The sequence below is a fragment of the Crocodylus porosus genome, unplaced genomic scaffold (genome assembly GCF_001723895.1).
Source record: "Crocodylus porosus isolate Cpor-Errol unplaced genomic scaffold, CroPor_comp1, whole genome shotgun sequence".
Taxonomy (NCBI): domain Eukaryota; kingdom Metazoa; phylum Chordata; order Crocodylia; family Crocodylidae; genus Crocodylus; species Crocodylus porosus.
In genome coordinates, this window is record NW_017728948.1 from 63,723,218 (window position 1) to 63,742,325 (window position 19,108).

At 39.0% G+C, this 19,108-nt stretch overlaps 1 protein-coding gene and 1 long non-coding RNA gene across 5 annotated transcripts in view; one reads left to right on the top strand and one right to left on the bottom strand.

The window, feature by feature from the left end:
* Positions 1-12,037, bottom strand: part of LOC109321962 — a 106,479-nt gene extending 94,442 nt beyond the window's left edge. Inside the window, exons 1-2 of the long non-coding RNA XR_002104250.1 lie at positions 11,948-12,037; positions 8,853-8,971 (exon numbers count right to left, since the gene is read on the bottom strand). This is a non-coding gene — a long non-coding RNA (uncharacterized LOC109321962). The remainder of the gene's footprint in view (positions 1-8,852; positions 8,972-11,947) is intronic.
* Positions 1-19,108, top strand: part of PDLIM3 (PDZ and LIM domain 3) — a 42,459-nt gene that overhangs the window by 15,623 nt on the left and 7,728 nt on the right. The window contains exons 4-8 of one of the 4 annotated variants that reach the window (XR_002104249.1): positions 820-887; positions 6,169-6,432; positions 11,933-12,063; positions 13,112-13,223; positions 13,364-14,247. Coding sequence is in view for 3 of the 4 variants with exons in the window: in XM_019552688.1 (XP_019408233.1) it covers positions 820-887; positions 6,169-6,432; positions 11,933-12,063; positions 13,112-13,223; positions 13,364-13,553 (765 nt within the window). In the remaining variant the exon portion in view is untranslated. Of the gene's footprint in view, positions 1-175; positions 364-819; positions 888-6,168; positions 6,433-11,932; positions 12,064-13,111; positions 13,224-13,363; positions 14,672-19,108 lie in introns of those variants that run through there. The other 3 variants (XM_019552688.1, XM_019552690.1, XM_019552689.1) reach the window with 3 other exon arrangements.

Here is a 19,108-nt window from a genome sequence, read left to right on the forward strand (position 1 = left end):
ATGGGATTTTCATGGAAAAGCATACAATGCCTGCCTAACCTCTGTGTTTACTGAGTCAAGCAGTCCCAAAGGAGAAAGATGCAGAGCTTAATTATAGCAGTGTTGTCGGTTTTGCTTGTTATTTGCTTCAGTGTGCATTGTAGCTTTGTGTATTTTGTCTGCCTATTATGTACAGGAATTCAAGCCTATTGGTACAGCTTATAACAGAAGGGCCCAGCCTTTTGTTGCAGCAGCAAATATTGATGACAAAAGACAGGTAGTGAGTTCCTCCTATAATTCTCCAATTGGGCTGTATTCATCTGGCAATATACAAGATGCACTTCAAGGACAACTGAGAGGTTTAATTCCTAACTCAACTCAAAAGTAAGTACTGGTAATTCCTCATATTATCTGTTCTCTGGTGGCTATATCACAATCTGCTTTGTTTTCAAATCAAAAGTCCAGCTCTTGCTGTTTTATTTTTCTTCCTGACACTCAAAAGTTCTATCATTCTTCAGAAATGTTGATAAATGAAGCAATTTCTTACTTTCTGACATTCAGGACTGAGTATTCAACTACATAGTAGCAATACTAAAGATAGGTTAGAAGTTTCCAGTCTCTGGGTTTGACTGCAATATTACACATCATCTTTCCCTGTGACACTGCCCTCTACTCATCTGTGTTTCTCACTATAACAGAAAGCGTGTTTTTAATATACTACTTTATAACATAAATGCAATTGATTCATAACAATTTGTAAACTTACTGTTAACTAATTTATCCAGCAAATAAATATTCATAACCTGAAGGAAATTTATTTTGATCCTTTTTTCTTTACAGGATATGGGATACTTTGAGCACAAGCATAATATTCGTCCCAAACCTTTCGTAGTCTCAGGCCTAAGCAGGTTATAAGATCTAACTGTATGTTGTGGTGGATGCAGATGCATGAGCATTTTTTAATGAACACTTACAGATCCTATTAGTACATGAGCAATGTTAATGCATTGTTGTTTATTGTTCTGAATTCATTATTGCTCACGTTTATTCATGAGCAATGTTAATGCATTTGGAATTACTTTATGCTATATAGTTTCCGTTCAAGCTTGAACAATAAAATGCATGTTTTGCAAAGCTCAGGCTCATCATTCAAAATTCCATTACCAAAAAGAGTGAGTCTGCATTCTAATTTAATTTACACTGGTGTGAATCTGGAATAACTCAACTGAAGTCACTACGACTGAAATGGCTGTGGCTTATGTTTACAATTGAGCTCAAACTCTCAGTTTTTACTGGTTTATGGAACCAGGAATTTGTGCATGTGTATAACTTGTAAACTTGCTACTTAAGAGCTGAATCCAGCCCAGTTTGTATGGGGAGCAACCCCCCCCATACTCATCTTTCAGGGGAAGGGCAAGGGGAGGTTTCCCTTCCCCTGAAATTGATGAACTTCTAATCCACCTATGTGGCAAAGACCCTCATAGTCACGCTGCAGCAGGCTGACTGCTCCAGAAGTCCACAATAAAAGAAAACTCTGAGTATTAATGAGTTGCAAAGAAGAGAGCTTGGGCAAATTAGCACTCTTTTTTTTTTCTCTCCCTGTCTCTCTCAGAATTAGATGTGTAATACTTGAATTACAATTAGAATTATGTTATTTTCCAACATAATGAATTATGTTCATTATTCCAAGATGAACATGGGCCGGCAGTGTGGGGATGCAGTCAGGAAGGCCAACCGTACCTTGTCATGCATCCACAGATGCATCTTAAGCAGGTCCAAGGAGGTGATGCTCCCCCTCTTTGCAGCACTGGTGAGGCTACAGTTGGAGTACTGCATCCAGTTCTGGGCGCCACACTTCAAGAGGGATGTGGACAACATGGAGAGGGTCAGAGGAGGGCCACTTGCATGATGAGGGGGCAGCAGGGCAGGTCCTATGAGGAGAGGCTCAGGGACCTGAACCTGTTCAGCCTCCACAAGAGAAGGCTGAGGGGGGATCTAGTGGCCTGTTACAAACTAGTCAGGGGGGATCAGCAGGTACTGGGGAAGTCCCTGTTCCCCTGAGCACCGCAGGAGTGACCAGGAATAACGGTCACAAGCTGGCAGAGAGTAGATTTAGGCTAGATATCAGGAGCCGCTACTTCACAGTCAGGGCGGCTAGGGTCTGGAACCAACTTCCAAGAGAAGTGGTTCTGGCTCCTCCCCTGGGGAACACCTTGCTGGGGTCGTTTGACCCCAGTAATCTTTCCTGCCATGGCAGGGGGTCAGACTAGATGATCTGCTCAGGTCCCTATGAAACTATAGTATCAGACTTAACTGATTTAGGTTAAATCAGTTTATTAAACTTCTGTTCCAGATACCCTCTAGATTCAAGTTAACTCACAATCCCCCAGAATAGCAAAGCGCACCTTCTCCACAACTCCCTTTCCAACTTTGCATGATGTCAGGTTAGCCTTGGCCCAACCTGTCTGCTGCAGCCAAGCAGAGAGGTCTGCTCTAGCACCCTGCTTCTGGCCTGAGCTGCTGCAACCATGTGGCTGCATTTCTGGAATCAGAAGAGAATGTCTGTTCACTTGCTTGTTAGCAACGATCCTGCTTTCTCTGATTAAATTTAAAAAATCCCCAATTTTTGGATTAAAATGTAATCCAAAATCCATATTTTTCCATGATGAAAATGAAACACCACTATTTAAGCATGGAAAATGTGGATTTTGGGTTACTTCTTTATTTCATTTGGTCCTAATGGTTTTCAATCTTTCCAGCTGTTACAGTTTTTAGTGAAATCTAATGAGAAATATTTATATCACTAACCACATTTCCAAGGAAAATATTAGAATTTGCTTCCAGGGGTTGATCGGTACAGAGTTTCTGATTGTACTGAAATTCCTTCATAGAAAATGGTGATTGTGGACTCTTTGTGAACTAAAATAATCCAATAACAATCATGCTATAAAAAACTGTTGTTTACATATCTAGAGGCAAAAGCCAGCCTAATGGTTGCCAAGTCTGTGATGTATCATGCAGAACTGGTACTGACTATATTTACCTTTCTGCTTGTGGTAGCATTTGCATACTATTTAGTTTTGGATACTTAAGACTACTTTACATTATGTCTTTTGAGACACCATATGTAAATCATGCGATGCTTTGTGGGGACGTTTGTCATTTTCAGTGAATATTTTAGAAAAATGGCCATTTTATAGCATAGCAGATGTGAAATAAGCCACAAAAATTAATTTGATAACATGATTTGGTTAATGTTTGTAAAGTATTTTGGCAATGTAAAATTCAGTATACTTCAAGTTTCAACTATTTCTTATGAACCTCACTTGAATGATGCTAGAGTTGCAAAGCAGTGATAGTAGCATTTATTTGCTAGTTAGTTCTTTACTCTTTGGGCTGCATACGTATTCTTTTTCAAATGGAGTAAAACCACCATCTCAATTGTAAACATCTTTTTTGGGCATAAGGGCACATACAAGCATTACATTTAGATCACCCTAACCAAAATTAGCATGATATAAATGGCCAAGCATGCAAACATTTGTAGGGCTTAGATTGCCCTAAAAATAGTGCACCTGATTAAAGTTAATGAAAGGTTAACCCAACCTAGAAAACCCCTCCCCCACAGACCCACTGGTCTTGCCAAGCTCTTCCTCCCCCAACCTACTCCAGCTGCCTACAACTCTCCAGCCAAGTGAAGAATGTCTGCACATGCAGAACCCAGCTCAGGTTTAGGTGGCTTAAACTAAGCTGCCTAAACCAGAACCAAGTCCCACGAACTTTTGTTCATACCCTAATAGATTCAAGTGTAGGTACAACTTTCAACTTCCCACTGACAAAAATAACTTGCAGAAGTATGGAATCTTTATACTACTTTTGTGTTTCTTTTCCTTGCAATGGCTATGCTACATTTGGCCTCTTCTCAACGCATTCCACCTTTGATGATAAGACTATTATAAGCTCGAAATCTTGTTCTGCTGCAGGATCAGAGTCCTCTAAAGCATGGTCACTGTTTCTCTGAATATGGGCCTGTGTGTCTGTGACTGAACCCTCATCTGAGTATTTTGCCTGGCTTATGCTGGTTGATGATTTGGGGTTGCATGCTTGCTTTGGAACATGCCTCTCTTTTTGTTTGATTTCACTTTTATGGTAAGAAATGTGTTTCTGTCTTGAAATTTTAAGTATATGGTCCTGCACAAAATCTACATAAGAATCAGATAGAGAACTTTTCATCTCCACAGGAAAGTAGCTGTTATGCAGGAATTGTTTTATAACTTCATATGTGCAATGTAAAATTCTCTCTGGTATATTTAGGATCATTCTGGTTAGGTACAAAATTACACATAGAGTGGTATAACTGATTGGAAATCAGTCTAAATGTGCAACAAAACAGAAGCTCAGTGCACATAGAGCAGTTTAAAATTGGTGGAACTCAGTCTATGACAGACCTGGATAGAAGTAGTATCAGATTTAATCAGTTTAGGTTAGACCAGTCTATCAAAATTCTGTCCCAGATTGCCTCCTGACTTAAGTTAGGTCACAGTCCTCTGGCATCCCAGGATGCTTTTCGGCTTCCCCACCCCTGTCAGGGTGGGTGGGCTAGACTCAGCTGGTGCTTGTCTGCATGCTCTTCCCCTACCCAGCTTGCTGGCTAATGTCTGGGGAGGGGCTAGGCAGGGTCCACACAGTGGATGGCTCCATTTCTCCACTCCCCACAGCCTGACCACCTGACAGCTACAGGCAAAAGCAGAAGCTCGGACCTTCACAGCTGTCCACCACACCAGAAACCAAGGGTGGGGATATGGAGTGGAGCCCCTCCCCAGACTTAAAAGCTAGTTGGGGCTTCCATGGTGGTGGGCTCCATTCCCCATCTCCCTCCACCCTGCCCAGCCACTGCTGACAGCTGACAGCTGGACGAGGGGCAGGGCTGGGGCTGCACTAGCGAATCAAGGGTGGCTGGCTGCTTGGCATTTTCCTCAGCCAGTGCAGGCCTTCACCCCAACTCCACTGAAGGGTGAACATGAGTTCTGTTCTCTCCCAAACTAATCTAGGGTGCTTAGAAAAAGCCACAAAAGTAGTGAGAATCTGCCTCAGGCTTTCTGAATGTCTTTACTTAGTCTCAGCCAGGAAAGAACAGTCACTATATTAGCATGTAAAAGAGAAGCAGCAGGTGGTATTACATACTTTCCCTTGAGCTTGATAACCATGTCTGTGAACACTTCCAGAAGTAAATGTTCTCAGATGACCATGGAAGACCTTGATTATGCATTGTTCCATCACAACTGGAGAAAATTCTCCCTTGTGAAAAAAGACTCTGAAGCAAATTAGGGCTGGAAAGAGCTATATATCCTGTGCGGAGAGTTGTAAATACGGTGAACTTGGGAGAACTGGAAAGCTTTTGGATATGATACTTACTAAGTTACTTTACAAAAGTTTTTCTAAAGTTTTTGCCAAATTGGTGAGCCATGACTTTACAGCAGCTACGGTAGAATTGAAGCTGTAGCCCACTTGCAGGTTTTAGGTGAAGTCAAAGCCAAGCTCAACTTCAAAAGTGAACGTGACCAAGACCAAAAATCTATATTGCTTTTGTGAAGGACCATATTACACTCTGCTGAAAATGTTAGAATTTAGAATGGCAAAAGTATGTCTGGTTACTTTACTTGATGTTTGGAATTTTCAACAAAATAAAGCAAATGTATAAAATAAATTTACTAATAACTTTAAAATGTTATAAACAATCTCCCATAAGATCTAGAAAACCTCATTGAAGAGAGGGAAACAGAGTGCTAGGACACAAGCCTGGAATGAGGATTTTGTGGTTCCAATTGTACTCTGCTTCTGAATGATCTTGGGCAACTCCCTCTGCTTCAGTTTCCCACTTATAAAGACCAGATAGTTCCTGTGAGAATTACACAGTAATATTACTTGCCAAATTTCTTCAGCTTCCCAGTTATATTTACTGCCTGTGAAAGGGGAAAATATATAGAATGTCTTTTTCATTGAGCTTGACCTTTTTTAAAAAGATGGAACTGCTTTTAACTAAAATAAACATACTTTTGCTTTTCTCTGTTTGATATATTTCTCCAACTTCTCAGTCTTGTTAACATCACTGCACTCCTTTATTTTTGTCTTTGTTTCGGGTATTCTGGCTCGTGTCGCACTCCTTTCTGACACTGGCTATTAACACAGTGGATGCAATACTCCTTGCGGTATTGATGGTGGCAGTGGACGTAGCACTCCCTCTTCTGTTAGTACTGTTAGTACTATTTGCCCAACTGAGCTGAAAGCTGCATCTAAGATGGCCCCTAACATTCCCTTGGAAATGGAGCTTCCTGGTGTCAAGATTGTACATGCTCAGTTTAATACACCTCTGCAGCTGTACTCAGATGACAATATTATGGAAACACTACAGGGCCAGGTTTCTACAGCTCTGGGGGAAACTCAATTAATGAGGTAACTAAAGGCCTTCTGTTCATTGAGTACATTTACAAAACCATGAGCACAGGCAAAAACAATTTTATATTCAAGGAATGTCTAATTTTTATACTCAATTGTTAACATTGTATCTAAATAATAACTATGTTTTTACAGTTTCTGTCAAAATACCATTCAATGAAAGATCTTTTTTTTCTAGCCCAGATTTTAAAAGTCTTTCAGAATTTACAAGAGGAAAGTTTTACGGACAGAGTAACTGAAAACAAATGTGTTTCTTGTTGCTAAATAAAAAATTAAGACTTTACCTATTTTCTTAATCTACCCCATCTGGGCCCTGATTCTGAAAAAGCTGTCCTAATTTTAAGTACAACAGATGTCACACTGAGTTCAAATGGACAACTTAATTGTTTAAGTTAAGCAGTCACAAAAGTATTTGCAAGCCTAAGACCTACATTATCTATCTTTCTTGTCTAAGACTGTCCTACACTGCCTCTTAATATCTATATTCTACTAGAATTCTGCATGCCAGGGAGGTCTTGTAGATATTCCTTTCTTTCTAAGTCTATTAGAGAATCTCTGTAATGATCATAAGTACTCTTCCTCTGGTTTTGAGGTTAAGTGCAATACTTCTACAGTGCTCCTCCATGTCTAGAGAACAGTAAGTTATTACTTTTATCCATGACAGTTAAATCCATACTGAAATCCTTGAACAACTAGGAGTAGGCTGCCTAAAATGGCAAAGAATTAAAAAGTGGGCTCCAAAAGCAAATTCAGGCCATACCTGTAATATTTTGAGTGTAAAACTTTTTTTCAAGGTACAGTAGCTCCCTCATTAATAATTTATCATTTCCATGTCTTCCTCCTTTATTTGCACTGTCACAATTTAACTACTTTTTATTCCATTTTACTAACAGTTTTTAACAATATGTATGGCATTGCAATTGAATTATGATAAATATTTAAATTTCAGTTTTCAGACAATAACATCAATAGGTATTCAGGACACTCAACACCTTGCTGAATCAGGCCTGTCTAACTATAAAAAAATCATACTTATCCAAAAGTACTTAAGCCAAGTTCATGATGGAAACAAAATTCTACCTACAAAACCATGGTGGAGTGACAGTGTTGCTTTATTGCCAGGTTAGTCACCCTCAACAGCATTAGAACAACAACAACAACTTCCTTTTTTTGCATCTGGAATCATGAATTAAGTCCATGGTTATCAAATTTAACAGATGATTAAGTTTCCTCAAGTTTGGGAATTGACCCTGCATACAGCTGTGAAATGTTTCAGTTGGTGGTGGCTCCTTTGGCATGAACTTGGAAACACTGTCTTAAAATCTTGTGTCTAATAAGTATTTTGTGTAATTCTACAGCAGCCATTAACTATGATTTGCTTAAAAATAAGAAAAACCACATGAAGAGTTAAAAGCCATTATTGGCAGTGATATAGTTTATCTTATTTAAAAGAAAACTCTTCCTACTACGTGCAGCCTTTCTTCTTTGAAGTTGCATTAAAAGCAATGCATATGCCTTAATTACCCAGAGTTAAAAGTTGTATGGTTAGGGATCATAGTATTCTTTTAAAAATGGCTCAGAGAAATCTGGTTGATTGCAACTATTTATGCCATCTAACATACCAGTACAGTACAAACTTTTTTGCCCAGTCAGGGAGCCTATTTCCATTCGATTTCCAAACTTTGCTCTCAGAGAAACCCCAAACAGATGAACAAATATTAGGCTGAGTCTAATACCCTTAGAATCAATGGGAATTTTACCATAAGTTTTGATTAAAGTAAGAAAAAGCTCATAATAAGGGATTTAAACTAAACATTTACCTGTGCATAAATGCCATAATATAGTTCATTCAATTATATATCTATGCTCCTATTTAATTCCCTTATCCATCAAAAGATTAAAGATATTTATTTTGAACATAGTTTCTAACAATGCACCCAGGATTTCCATATTTTATCTTTCCTGCACATTTAGTTAGTAATACCACTTAGTTTAAGATAACTAATGTGAAACATTGTGGGTAAAATCTTGGCCCACTGAAGTCAATGAAAATTTTACCATTGCCTTTAAGTGGTCAGGGTTTCATATTGTGTGTTTATTATGTGATAGCCAATGCAAAAAAAAGTAAACTTAATTACTTTTTTAAAATGGACTTTCCATTCAACAAAGCATGGCACTTAAATTCTTGTCACAATACAATATTTATTTCATTATTTTCCCTGTTAATATACATTAAATTAAACAGAATGACCCTTAATCTAACAATCACTATATTAATTAGTGAATGATCAAACACTCTTGGAAAGACTGACCAGCAGGTGCTCTGCAGAAAGACAAAGGAGTTTAGGTTTCTGTTGACCCTTCCTAAAAGTGAGAGTGATATCTTCCTTTTAAATACCATTCTCAAAACTATTTACCTTGAGAATTGTTATTTTGTAAAGTAGATCCAAGAGCAGAAGGTGACTTGATTGCCAACTCAGAGAGGTGCAGCTGTTATGAGAATAAAGTTAGGTAATGGCCCATTTCCAATGCTTAACTGTAAAAATAAAAACATAGAGTGCCCATATTTATTCCCTTACTATATTTGTACATCTTATTTTTTTTATTTATAAATCAAGAGATAACTCGTCAGACTGCTAGTTCCCTAAACTTAACCTGTATAAGGAAGTACAGGTTAGCTAAGGAAATACAGGTTGGATGCATAAATTGTAAGTTGGATATAAAACTGGGTGGATTGTCAGGCTCAGAGGGTCATAATCAATGGCTTGATATCTACCTGGTGTCCAGTATCAAATGGAGTGCCCCAGGGACCAGTTCTGGAGCTGGTTTTGTTCGATATCTTCATCGGTGATCTGTAAGATAGAATGGGTGAACCCTCAGTAATTCTGGGTGACACCAAGCTGAGGGAGTAGTAGATAAACTGGGGGGTAGGTCTAGGATTCAGAGCAGCCTAGATAAATTGGAGGATTGGGCCAAAAGAAACCTCATGAAGTTCAAAAAGGACAAGTACAAAATCCTGCACTTAGAACAGAACAATTCCATGCACCGCTACAAGCTGGGTACTGACTGGCTAAGCAGCAGCTCTGTAGAAAAGGGTCTAGGAGTTACAGTGGGCAATAGGCTGAATATGAGCCAACACTGTGCCTTTGTTGGCTCATATTCAGAAGACTAACAGCATGTTGGGCTGCATTAGTAGGAGCATTCCCAGCACATCAAGGAAAGTGATTCATTATTCCATTTGTCACCAGAGCAGTTGTATCTGGAGTACTGTGTCCAGTTTTGGACCCCCCACTACAGAAAGGATGTGAACAATTGAAGAAAGTCCAGCAGAGGGCAATGAAGATGGTTAGAGGGCTGGAGCACATGACTTCTGAGGAGGGGCTGAGGGAATTGGGCTTTAGTCTGGAAAAGAGAAAACTGAGAGGGGGGATTAAATAACAGCCTTCAACTACCTGAAGGGTGGTTCTAAAGAGAATGGAGCTAGGCTGTTCTCAGTTGTGGCAGATATCAGAACAAGGAACAATTGTCTCAAGTTGCAGCATGGGAAGTTTAAGTTAGAAATTAGGAAAAACTCTCTCACTAGGAGGGCAGTAAAGCACTGGAACAGGCTACCCAGTGAAGTTGTGGAATCTCCATCGTTGGTGGTTTTTAAGACCTGGGTAGAAAAAGCCTTGGCTGGGATGATCTAGTTGGGGAAGGTTCTGCTTTGATCAGGACTAGATGACCTCCATGATTCTATGAACTGAAAATCAGGTTAGGGTCTCTCTCTCCAGCATCAGCAGTAATATATTTGCAGTTTAAATGTAGCTGTTAATTTTGCTAATGATGTCTGTGGCATCATTAGGAAGAATAGTGAATAATGAATATTATGGATTACAACCATACTTAGCACTTAAATGGAATCCAAGTTACCCCTCCATGGAGGTATTTTTCTGCTAAATAAATGCAATTGAAAAGTTGAATCTGTCAGTAAAGGAAGGAAATATAAATCAAAGACACAGTCGATAGACGTGTTGTCTATTAAAAGGCATCACACAAAGTAATAGGAAAGTAGGGCTGCTGGAAGGGATCTCAAGAGATCGTATAGTCCAATCCCTAGCTGGAGGCTGGATCAAATATACCTAGACTACCCACAAAAGATATTTGTCTAACCTGGTCTAAACAACCTCTTATAAGGTTTACCAGAACCTTAGGTGGCCTGTTCCAGTGTTTTACTGAACTTATAATTAGAAAACTTTTCCTAATATCCAACCCAAATCATTTTTGTTGCAAATTAAGCTGATTTCTTCTTATCCTTCCCCCCCCGCTATAGGCATGGACAGCAATTGATAACTAATCTCTTTATTACAAACTCTCGCAAATTAAAAGATGGCTATGTGTCTTCCCTCCGTCTTCTCTTTTCTATATTAAATAAACTCAATTCCTTCAATCTTTTATCAATAACTCATGCTTTTTTAAACCTCTTATCATCCTCTTTTCTACTCTCTCCCTCCAAATAGTCCAAATCTCAGTGTGAGGCACAAAACTAAATGAAGTACTCCACCTTCAGCTACAAAACCTTATTGAAAATAAAATAGGCATCAGAATTTCACCACTGTATAAAACAGCCTATCTGGGGCAAAGGCTCTGTTCATTAGGGGTATGCAAAGCAGGCCATATTAGATTTGGATTTGGATTCAGCCCTATCTGGGGACAGTGATTTGATTCCTTGATTCTGATCATTGTCCCTGATTCGATTCGGCTGAATCCAAATCTGAAGATTCGATGCTGATTCAGAGAGTCAGCGATTCAGCTATAGATGCAGCTTTAAATGTTTTTTCCACATACATCAAGGTACCAGGCAGAGCTCATGAATGCAGCCATGGTGAGGCAGATAGGGCATCCCACAGGAGTGTGGGGGGGAGGCCCTCCATGTGCTTGGTGGTGAACCCTGCAGTGGACCAGAAGTACTTCCGGTCCACTGCTGAGCTCACGGGGACCTCCCCTGAGCCCCCCAGCTCAGCGATCAGCCATGGGAGGATCCTGGATGCCCCCTAGACCCAGGAGGTACCAGTTGCAGAGCCAGGGGATGCAGTGGTGCCCCCTAGCGCGCTCCCCAGCAGACCCAGAAGTGGACAGGAAGTGCTTCTGGTCCACTTCCAGGTCTGCTGCCAAGCATTTACAAGCCACCTGGTACCTTGAGATATATAGAAAAAACATGTAAAGCTGTGTCTATATCCAAATCTCTGAATCAATTCAGAGGGTTCTGATTTAATTTGGAGAGATTAAAGGGTCTCCTGATTTGATTTGGATTCAGAGATTCAGCCACCAAATTGGGCCAAATCTGTGCCGAATCTAAGGGACTGAGGCTTCACATAGTCCAACTATTCAGTATTCTTTCATTTGTTATTTATATTAAATTTATATATTGAACTATATTCTGTGTCTAGCAGCTTGACTGTATTAAAAGTTACACTGGTTAACTGCTTTTATCCCTCATCTCTTGTTCATGTTTCAGTGAACCAGTACCCACCTCAGTGCCTCAGTCTGATGTGTACAGGATGCTGCATGACAATCAAGAGGGGCACAGCCAACCTCGTCAGTCTGGCTCCTTTAAGGTGCTCCAGGACTTAGTCTCCGAAGATTCTGGTTAGAAACAATTTACATCTGTCTTTTGGCAGGATTTTTGGTGTATCAGTGGAAAGAGGGGAATCTGAAAAGAGTTCAGGTTATAAGCTTCTATAAGAATCTGATTTACAAATCCAACTTCACATTTTGATGAAGATGTTAGATAATATTCCAGCCCTTTACTGATTGGCCCTTTTTAAATCTTTAACATGCTATGAAAACAACAAAATAGACTTCAGACTTACATGTCAATCATTTTTCAGATTACTTTGTCAGATAGTTAAGACTGCTAATGTGCAAAAATTGTTTGATTTAATGAAAACCTTACGTGAGAAAAGTTTGGGGATAGGATAAAAATACCAGTGAAAGATAAAATGTATGATAATTTCTTTCTAAACCAGAAAAAGGAGGAGGAAGGATTTAAAACTCTCTAAAATTAAGTCCCCCCCCATTCTAAATGAAAAGAAAAACCATGCTAAAATTGGTTTGAGAGGACAATACAGATTGCACCTTCATTTCCCTCTAATTATACTACATCACAATTATTATAATTGGTGAGCTGTCAAAAACAAAGCAGATGAGAAGTTGTGAAATTCTGTCTGTTTTATTTATAGTAAATATAAAGAAATTAACCTAAAATGCTAATACTAAACAGTGACATGAAAAATGGATGTATATATCATAATGCACTTCTGCATCCATTTTGTGATGATTAATTTTCTATTCATAGTGTGGTATCAATCTTTTAGAATCCATTTTCAAGTTAATTCTATAGATATGAAGTAATCTTTTCAAGACCTTAATAGAGAACACCAATCAAGGCACAATCCTATCCCAATGAAGTTAATGGCAATATGGAAGTAATTTCAGCGAGACACAATTTGACCCTTAAGATTATGGTAACACAAAAGGAAAGCAAGATTTTTGTTTACAGAAACTTCAACTTTATTTGATGGAAGTGAAAGCTTATAAATCAATAGAGAAGTAGACATATTACAGCAAAGCACTGAATCATAGCCAGGTGCATCTATATTACATTGTAAATAATTGGCAATGTCTTGTTTCTTAGAAGGACGTCCTACAGGTATAAGAAGTGTGAAAGCACCAGTAACAAAGATTCCTACTGGTACAGGAAGCGTACAAAAGGTGCCGTTATGTGACAGATGTGGAAATGGCATTGTGTAAGTTCTTTGTTCTCAGTTTTGTTGGAGTTATAACAAACTGAAGCATATCTCTTCAAATGGTACAGATACAGAGAAAAGTATTTTAATCATGTTTTATAACATTCACCTATTTTTCTTTTAATTATTTTTATAAACAGTGGTACCGTGGTGAAGGCACGTGATAAGTACCGGCACCCAGAATGCTTTGTGTGCTCCGACTGCAATATCAACCTGAAACAAAAGGGCTACTTCTTTGTGGAGGGACAGTTATACTGTGAAACACATGCAAGAGCCCGCATGAGGCCACCAGAGGGATATGAAGCAGTTACTGTTTATCCAAAGTGTTAGTCTTATGCTAACACATACATGCATGCAAACAAAAAGATATGAACAGCTTACAGCAGCAGTGCAACTTGCTGAACTTAACTGCCTGAATCCAAGTAGCAGCTTTTAAACATTTTCTTTTGTTGAGGGGGAAGGGGTCAGAATGATGCAGAAATCCCTATCAGCTAGCAGTAGCCTAGACACCAATACCATTTTGAAAAAGTGTTGTTTTTTGAAGCTGCCAGTGTAATCAAATGGGGTGTAAACCAATAAAGTTTTGTATGCCAAACTGTATGGGGTTAAAATAACTTTGGAGCAGTGGAGCTCTTGTATGATAAATACAAAATAATCAAGATGTTATTTTTGTTCAGAATTTGTTTCAACATGAGCCAAATGTTTGCACAAATATTTTAGTAAATTTAGGAGCCTGATGCCAATATGAGCTGAACTCCTGATCGCCAAGCTCTTAAAGGGCCAATCCACTAAAAAAAAGGAGTTTGCATTTACACTGCCAAACAGCTGTTGTTCACATCTGCTGTACACATACCTATCAGTACAAGAATCTGCGTTAAGCACTTGGTGAATGCTAAAGAAAATACTCAACAACTTTTCAAACATGTACATGCCTCAATGCATGTGCACTTCTTCTGATAGCTGATGTAAGTAATTAATATCTTTCAGGGCATGCACGCCAAGTCAGGCTCTTGTATGCAGGTATGTTTAGGTTAATAACTCCGCATGCATCTAAAGACCTATGCGCCTCTAACAGTAGGTGTAAAAGTCCATGAACTCTTAAGTATGCACAAGCTGGAGAAATTGGGCCCAGTGGTATAACAAGCAGGGACTGCATCCTGGGCAACCCCTGTGGAGGAGTGGGGGATGCCACAGTCACAAGAGCAGGGTGCTCTGCCCGCCCTAGCTCTTGCTTTGCTCTTTCAACAGCAGCAGCAGCAGCAGCAGGGTGTCCATGCACCACTGCAAGAGCAATGCTGTGGGGCTGCTCTTGCTGCTGGGATACAGCCTCAGCAGGTGCTCCTCCTATTTCAGAGCCTGAGGTTGGTGCCCCGAGTTACACTGCTGCTTGGGCCATAGAATTTATAGTTAGTATCAACCATAAAAATGTATTTAATGGAATTTATTATTAAAAAAAAATGTTGCATCAAGCATATAAACCTAGCAGATAAGAAGAAGGAAGTGCAGAAGGTGGCATTTTCAAGATTAACTGGTTTAGAGAGCTTCCACAGGAAGCAGCTTACTTTGCCAGATGCAATGAACGGACCTACACCCATATGAACACCTAAGCATGGAATCCACTACACTTTTCTCCCATTCAATCATATTATAATGTTAAATCATCAGAACACTGAAACAAAACAAAATATTGCGTATATTTTAAGTGCATACAAAAAAACTTTAAAAACGCTTCTCTCAGTCTGAAACAAAAAACCTAATGTTTTTCAGCAGCTTACAAGATGCCATTTCAGAATGTAAATATTTACTAAATGTGTTTCTCATGTACTACATTTAACAGTTTTCAAATATGCAAGTACAAAATAATGTGCCCTATTATATAACATTGGTTGCTTAATTCATTTTCAGACACTGAATATAACTGTGCTTTCCAAGTATCAGAAAATCTATTTGTATTATTTTATTTTTCCATTGATCACATCCTGTAAAAGAAATCTGAATTTTCCTTTGAAAAGAGAAGTGTACACAACAGCTACACTATTAGAAACTTTCAATATAACTGAGATTTTAAAATCATTATTTAATGTTAATTTCTTCTATGAAATAGCTGAAGGTAAAAATAAATTTACTACATACAATCAAAAGTTTTTATTTTGCTTTTCTGGTATGCAATGAAAAAAGAAGGTATGCAGGACTAGTAAGTTGAAAATATCAAAAACATGGCATTTTCAGCAGAATAACGGAGTGTGCTTACAGTTTCTTGAGATACTGGTAGAGGTGAAAAATGGATAGATCTTTATATTGGACATTGGAATATATGTGTAGGGGCAAGATTAACTTTTTAAACCAATGGGTTTGTTTCTTGAGGCAGAGAAACAAAATTAACCTCATCATTACAGCCAAAAAGCCTCCATCTTCCTTAAATCAGAGAAGACTAAGAATGCAAAGCCATTTTAACATGTGCTCTGAGGATGGGGTGGGGCACTTTAATTAGAGTGGCTTCAAGAACTACTCTAATTAAAGTGCCCAAAAAGTCTCATGTATTAGTGTCCCTGTGGTTCAAAATGGCAGCAAGGGTACTTTATCTAAAGCTCATTCAGGTTGAGAGATCATCAACTCACTCACTGGGTACATTTACCCATGCAAATTAATTTGCAGCAATAAACTCCACAACATATTGCACTGAAGTGTATTGCTCCTGGGTGTTAGGTTTGAACATGCTCCTGTGACCACAGCATGCTGAACCAGGTTGGAGCAGGCTCGGCTGGCAGGGGGCTCAAGGGAGTCAGCCTGCAAGCCCAGGGCTGCTCTGACCTGACTCAAGGTGTTGCAGAGGAGCTTGCTGGGGCATGATGGTGCTCCAGTGCAGGGCTAGCTGGCAGGCAGCGCCCTCCCTCCCCCCCAAGCTCCCTTGTGCCCCAGCTAGCCCTGTCAGTGTCTACATATGCATTTTTGTGCAATAAAAAACTCTGCTGCAGGATAGTACTTGTGTTTATTACTTTACTGTAGCCTAACAGGGCCAAATGTGTAGACACTAGGACATTTACTGCAGAGCTAATTAGACAGCTCTGCAGTAAATGTCTCTTGTGGATGAGTCTACTGCTTCTTATCTGCTCACACACACCCTAATCTAAATTTGGAAAAAGTAATAGGTATGTAAAACCAGGCTGTCAGGATAAAAACTGAAGCCCATGACGTAATGCAAAAGGTTCTAGGGAAGTTTAATGGCATTACATTGTGATGTGACACTATTTTAAGACAAGGTTTAAGGTTGCAAGCAACTTTAACAAGACCAGAAGGTGAGCCTGTCTAATCATAGGTATCAAGGCCAATGACTTAACAGTGCTATAACAAAAAGAACATGGGAATATAGAAATGAAGGGCTTGAAATAAAGGTTTCTAGCTCAGATTAATCCAAAGTTCCAAGGACATGGCGACAGGGAAGGGAGGGGAGAAATGTGAGCTCTGTCCTACAGTGACTGCCAAATTCCAGTTTGAGGGAACTAAATATATATTTAAAATTGAAGTGGAAGATATGGCTGCCCTTCTCTGCAGCATACCAAAGGCTTCGTTTTCTGCAGCATGTGTTCCTTAAACATTTCCTCTACAAAATATCTAGGCCTGAAGGGAAGTCCTTTATCCACTCATTTAAGAATGGTGTAGCCTATGATACTGATAGTTTAAGGTTACAGGTGTCAGCTACACACAAATACTTTTTACAGTTGCAAGCTGTGTAGAGCCAGAAGCATTTATTTTTGGATAGAGAGTAAGGTGCTAAGTATAACTTCATACATTTGTTATCTGAACACTTCAAATGTTGATCAACAGGTGTAAAAAGTGTTTCCCAGATATGTTACTTCTACAGAAGGAGTAAGGCTATTTGCGGGTATTTTAAAAGCTCAAGTTAAGCTGTACCTCTCACAGCATTGAAAGTGATAAATGTACCCAGAAGTAAACAAATTAATTATAACATGACTTTCACATCCTCTGTCTAAAGATTTCACATCCTCTATCTAACGATACATGCCAGCTGTCTGTTTGGGTATCTCTGTCAATTTCAAAGGAACACAAAGTATTTCAAATCTAGAGCATTTAAAAACAGCCTACTAAAAGATACATTTTCAATTTTACAATCATGTTTTTCCAGTCTTTTAAGCTTTTTTCTCTCCCTCATTTTGTGAAAAACATGCAAAGGGGGATTGTGACTGACTATTCAAAAAGAACAGTGAAAATAACTATCTAGAGTATAATATCAACAAAGAATGTCTCTCTAATTCATCTGAGTTACAATAATCGTAAGTGTTATTTGTAACTCTCATAGCGACAAAAAAAAATTAAAAAATACAGCAAAAGGGGAGGGAGGGAAGTTATCATCAATGGGCTCAAATTACAAAACTTAGAACTAAAATATTTAGATTTCAGAGGGTGCGTCTACACATGTAATTAGGGTGAAGCAATAAACTCCAGAGCAGTTTGCATCAGAGTTAACTGCTCCCAGGTGCAGTGTCTACACATGCACATGGGACAGCAACACTTTGAGTCAGGGCGGAGCAGGCCCAGGCTGCCAACAGGCTTGGTGGGGGGTCAGCCCCAGGCTCTGAGTAACTGTGTTGGGCAGCACAGGGTCTGGCAGAGGCACAAGAGTGCTGAACATGCAGAGCCATGTGGCTAGGTGGCAGACAGGAGTCTGGCCCCCTGCTGCCTGGGCTGACCAGGCATAATTTCTGCCCATGGTCCCCATCTACATGAGCATTTAGTTGCAGTTATTTAACTCCACAGTAGGGTAGTACTGTCCCTAATAGTCCTATCCTATGGCAGAGTTTATTATTTTACTGTATCCTAATACCGGCCCACAGTGATGATTTACTGTGGAGCTAATTAGTTAACATAGTAAAGTGCACATGTCGATGCACCCCTGTTATCCCAAAGTTCAGAGATGTTTAGGTCAAGAATCTTAGTGATAAAAGCAGAAGATAACTGCAAAATTTATATCTAGCTGTGAACTGTCCCTAATATGTCTAGGGTATATGTGTAAACCACTTTTTTTTTTAGAATGTATACATTTAACATTCTTAATTTTTTTCACCTGGTCCATGCAACAGTCTGTGATCTAAACTGGTGGAAAATTAAAAAGGAAACAGGACAGGGGTGGGAACGGGAAGGACTTAATTTAAATGAGATTTATTTTATTAAAATACATTTTTCTTTTTAAAAATAAACTTATTACATTTGAAATAGGCAACTTCTGTTAGCACCTAAATGTATTATAATTTATAATTTTTAATTACAGTAAAATATATTTAAACAGTGTGTATTGTGCTACTGAAGTTTTAAAGAAAGTCAGACTGTGGATCTTCTGAAAGTCTGATGGACACATTTTTTCTTTGAGAAGCATTAATCACAGGGTTAATGGCACTGAGGAAAGCATTTAGTAAGGGGGGTGAGAAGCCTCTAGGCAAAAGAAAAATCAGCTTTCACATTTCTTACAAAATGGCTCCTCCCCGCTTCTAGTCACTGACTTTTTAATGCAGATTTTTACAGGTGTCTAATCTGCTTTTGAAACTATATTTCTGTTAAAAATACTTACTCAAGAGTCTGAATTATTTTTTTTAGAATCCTGCTAGAAATCCAGCTGCTTATAAGCAGCTGGAATTATGTGGACCTAAGAAGGTTATGAAGATCTGGGCTGAGACAACAAATTAAAAAGCAAAAATAACAAAATATCAAATCTTAGCATTTGTGTTCCAGCATACTGTCATGGAAATTTTTGAGTATGTGCTGCCAGTACAGAAGAGGTTAAACTGACATGCCTGGTTTGAAGCTGTGAGTGGAAATTTCCAAGGCTCACCCAGTCCTTGCCCCCTGGGTGACCTGCGGAGCTGTCAATC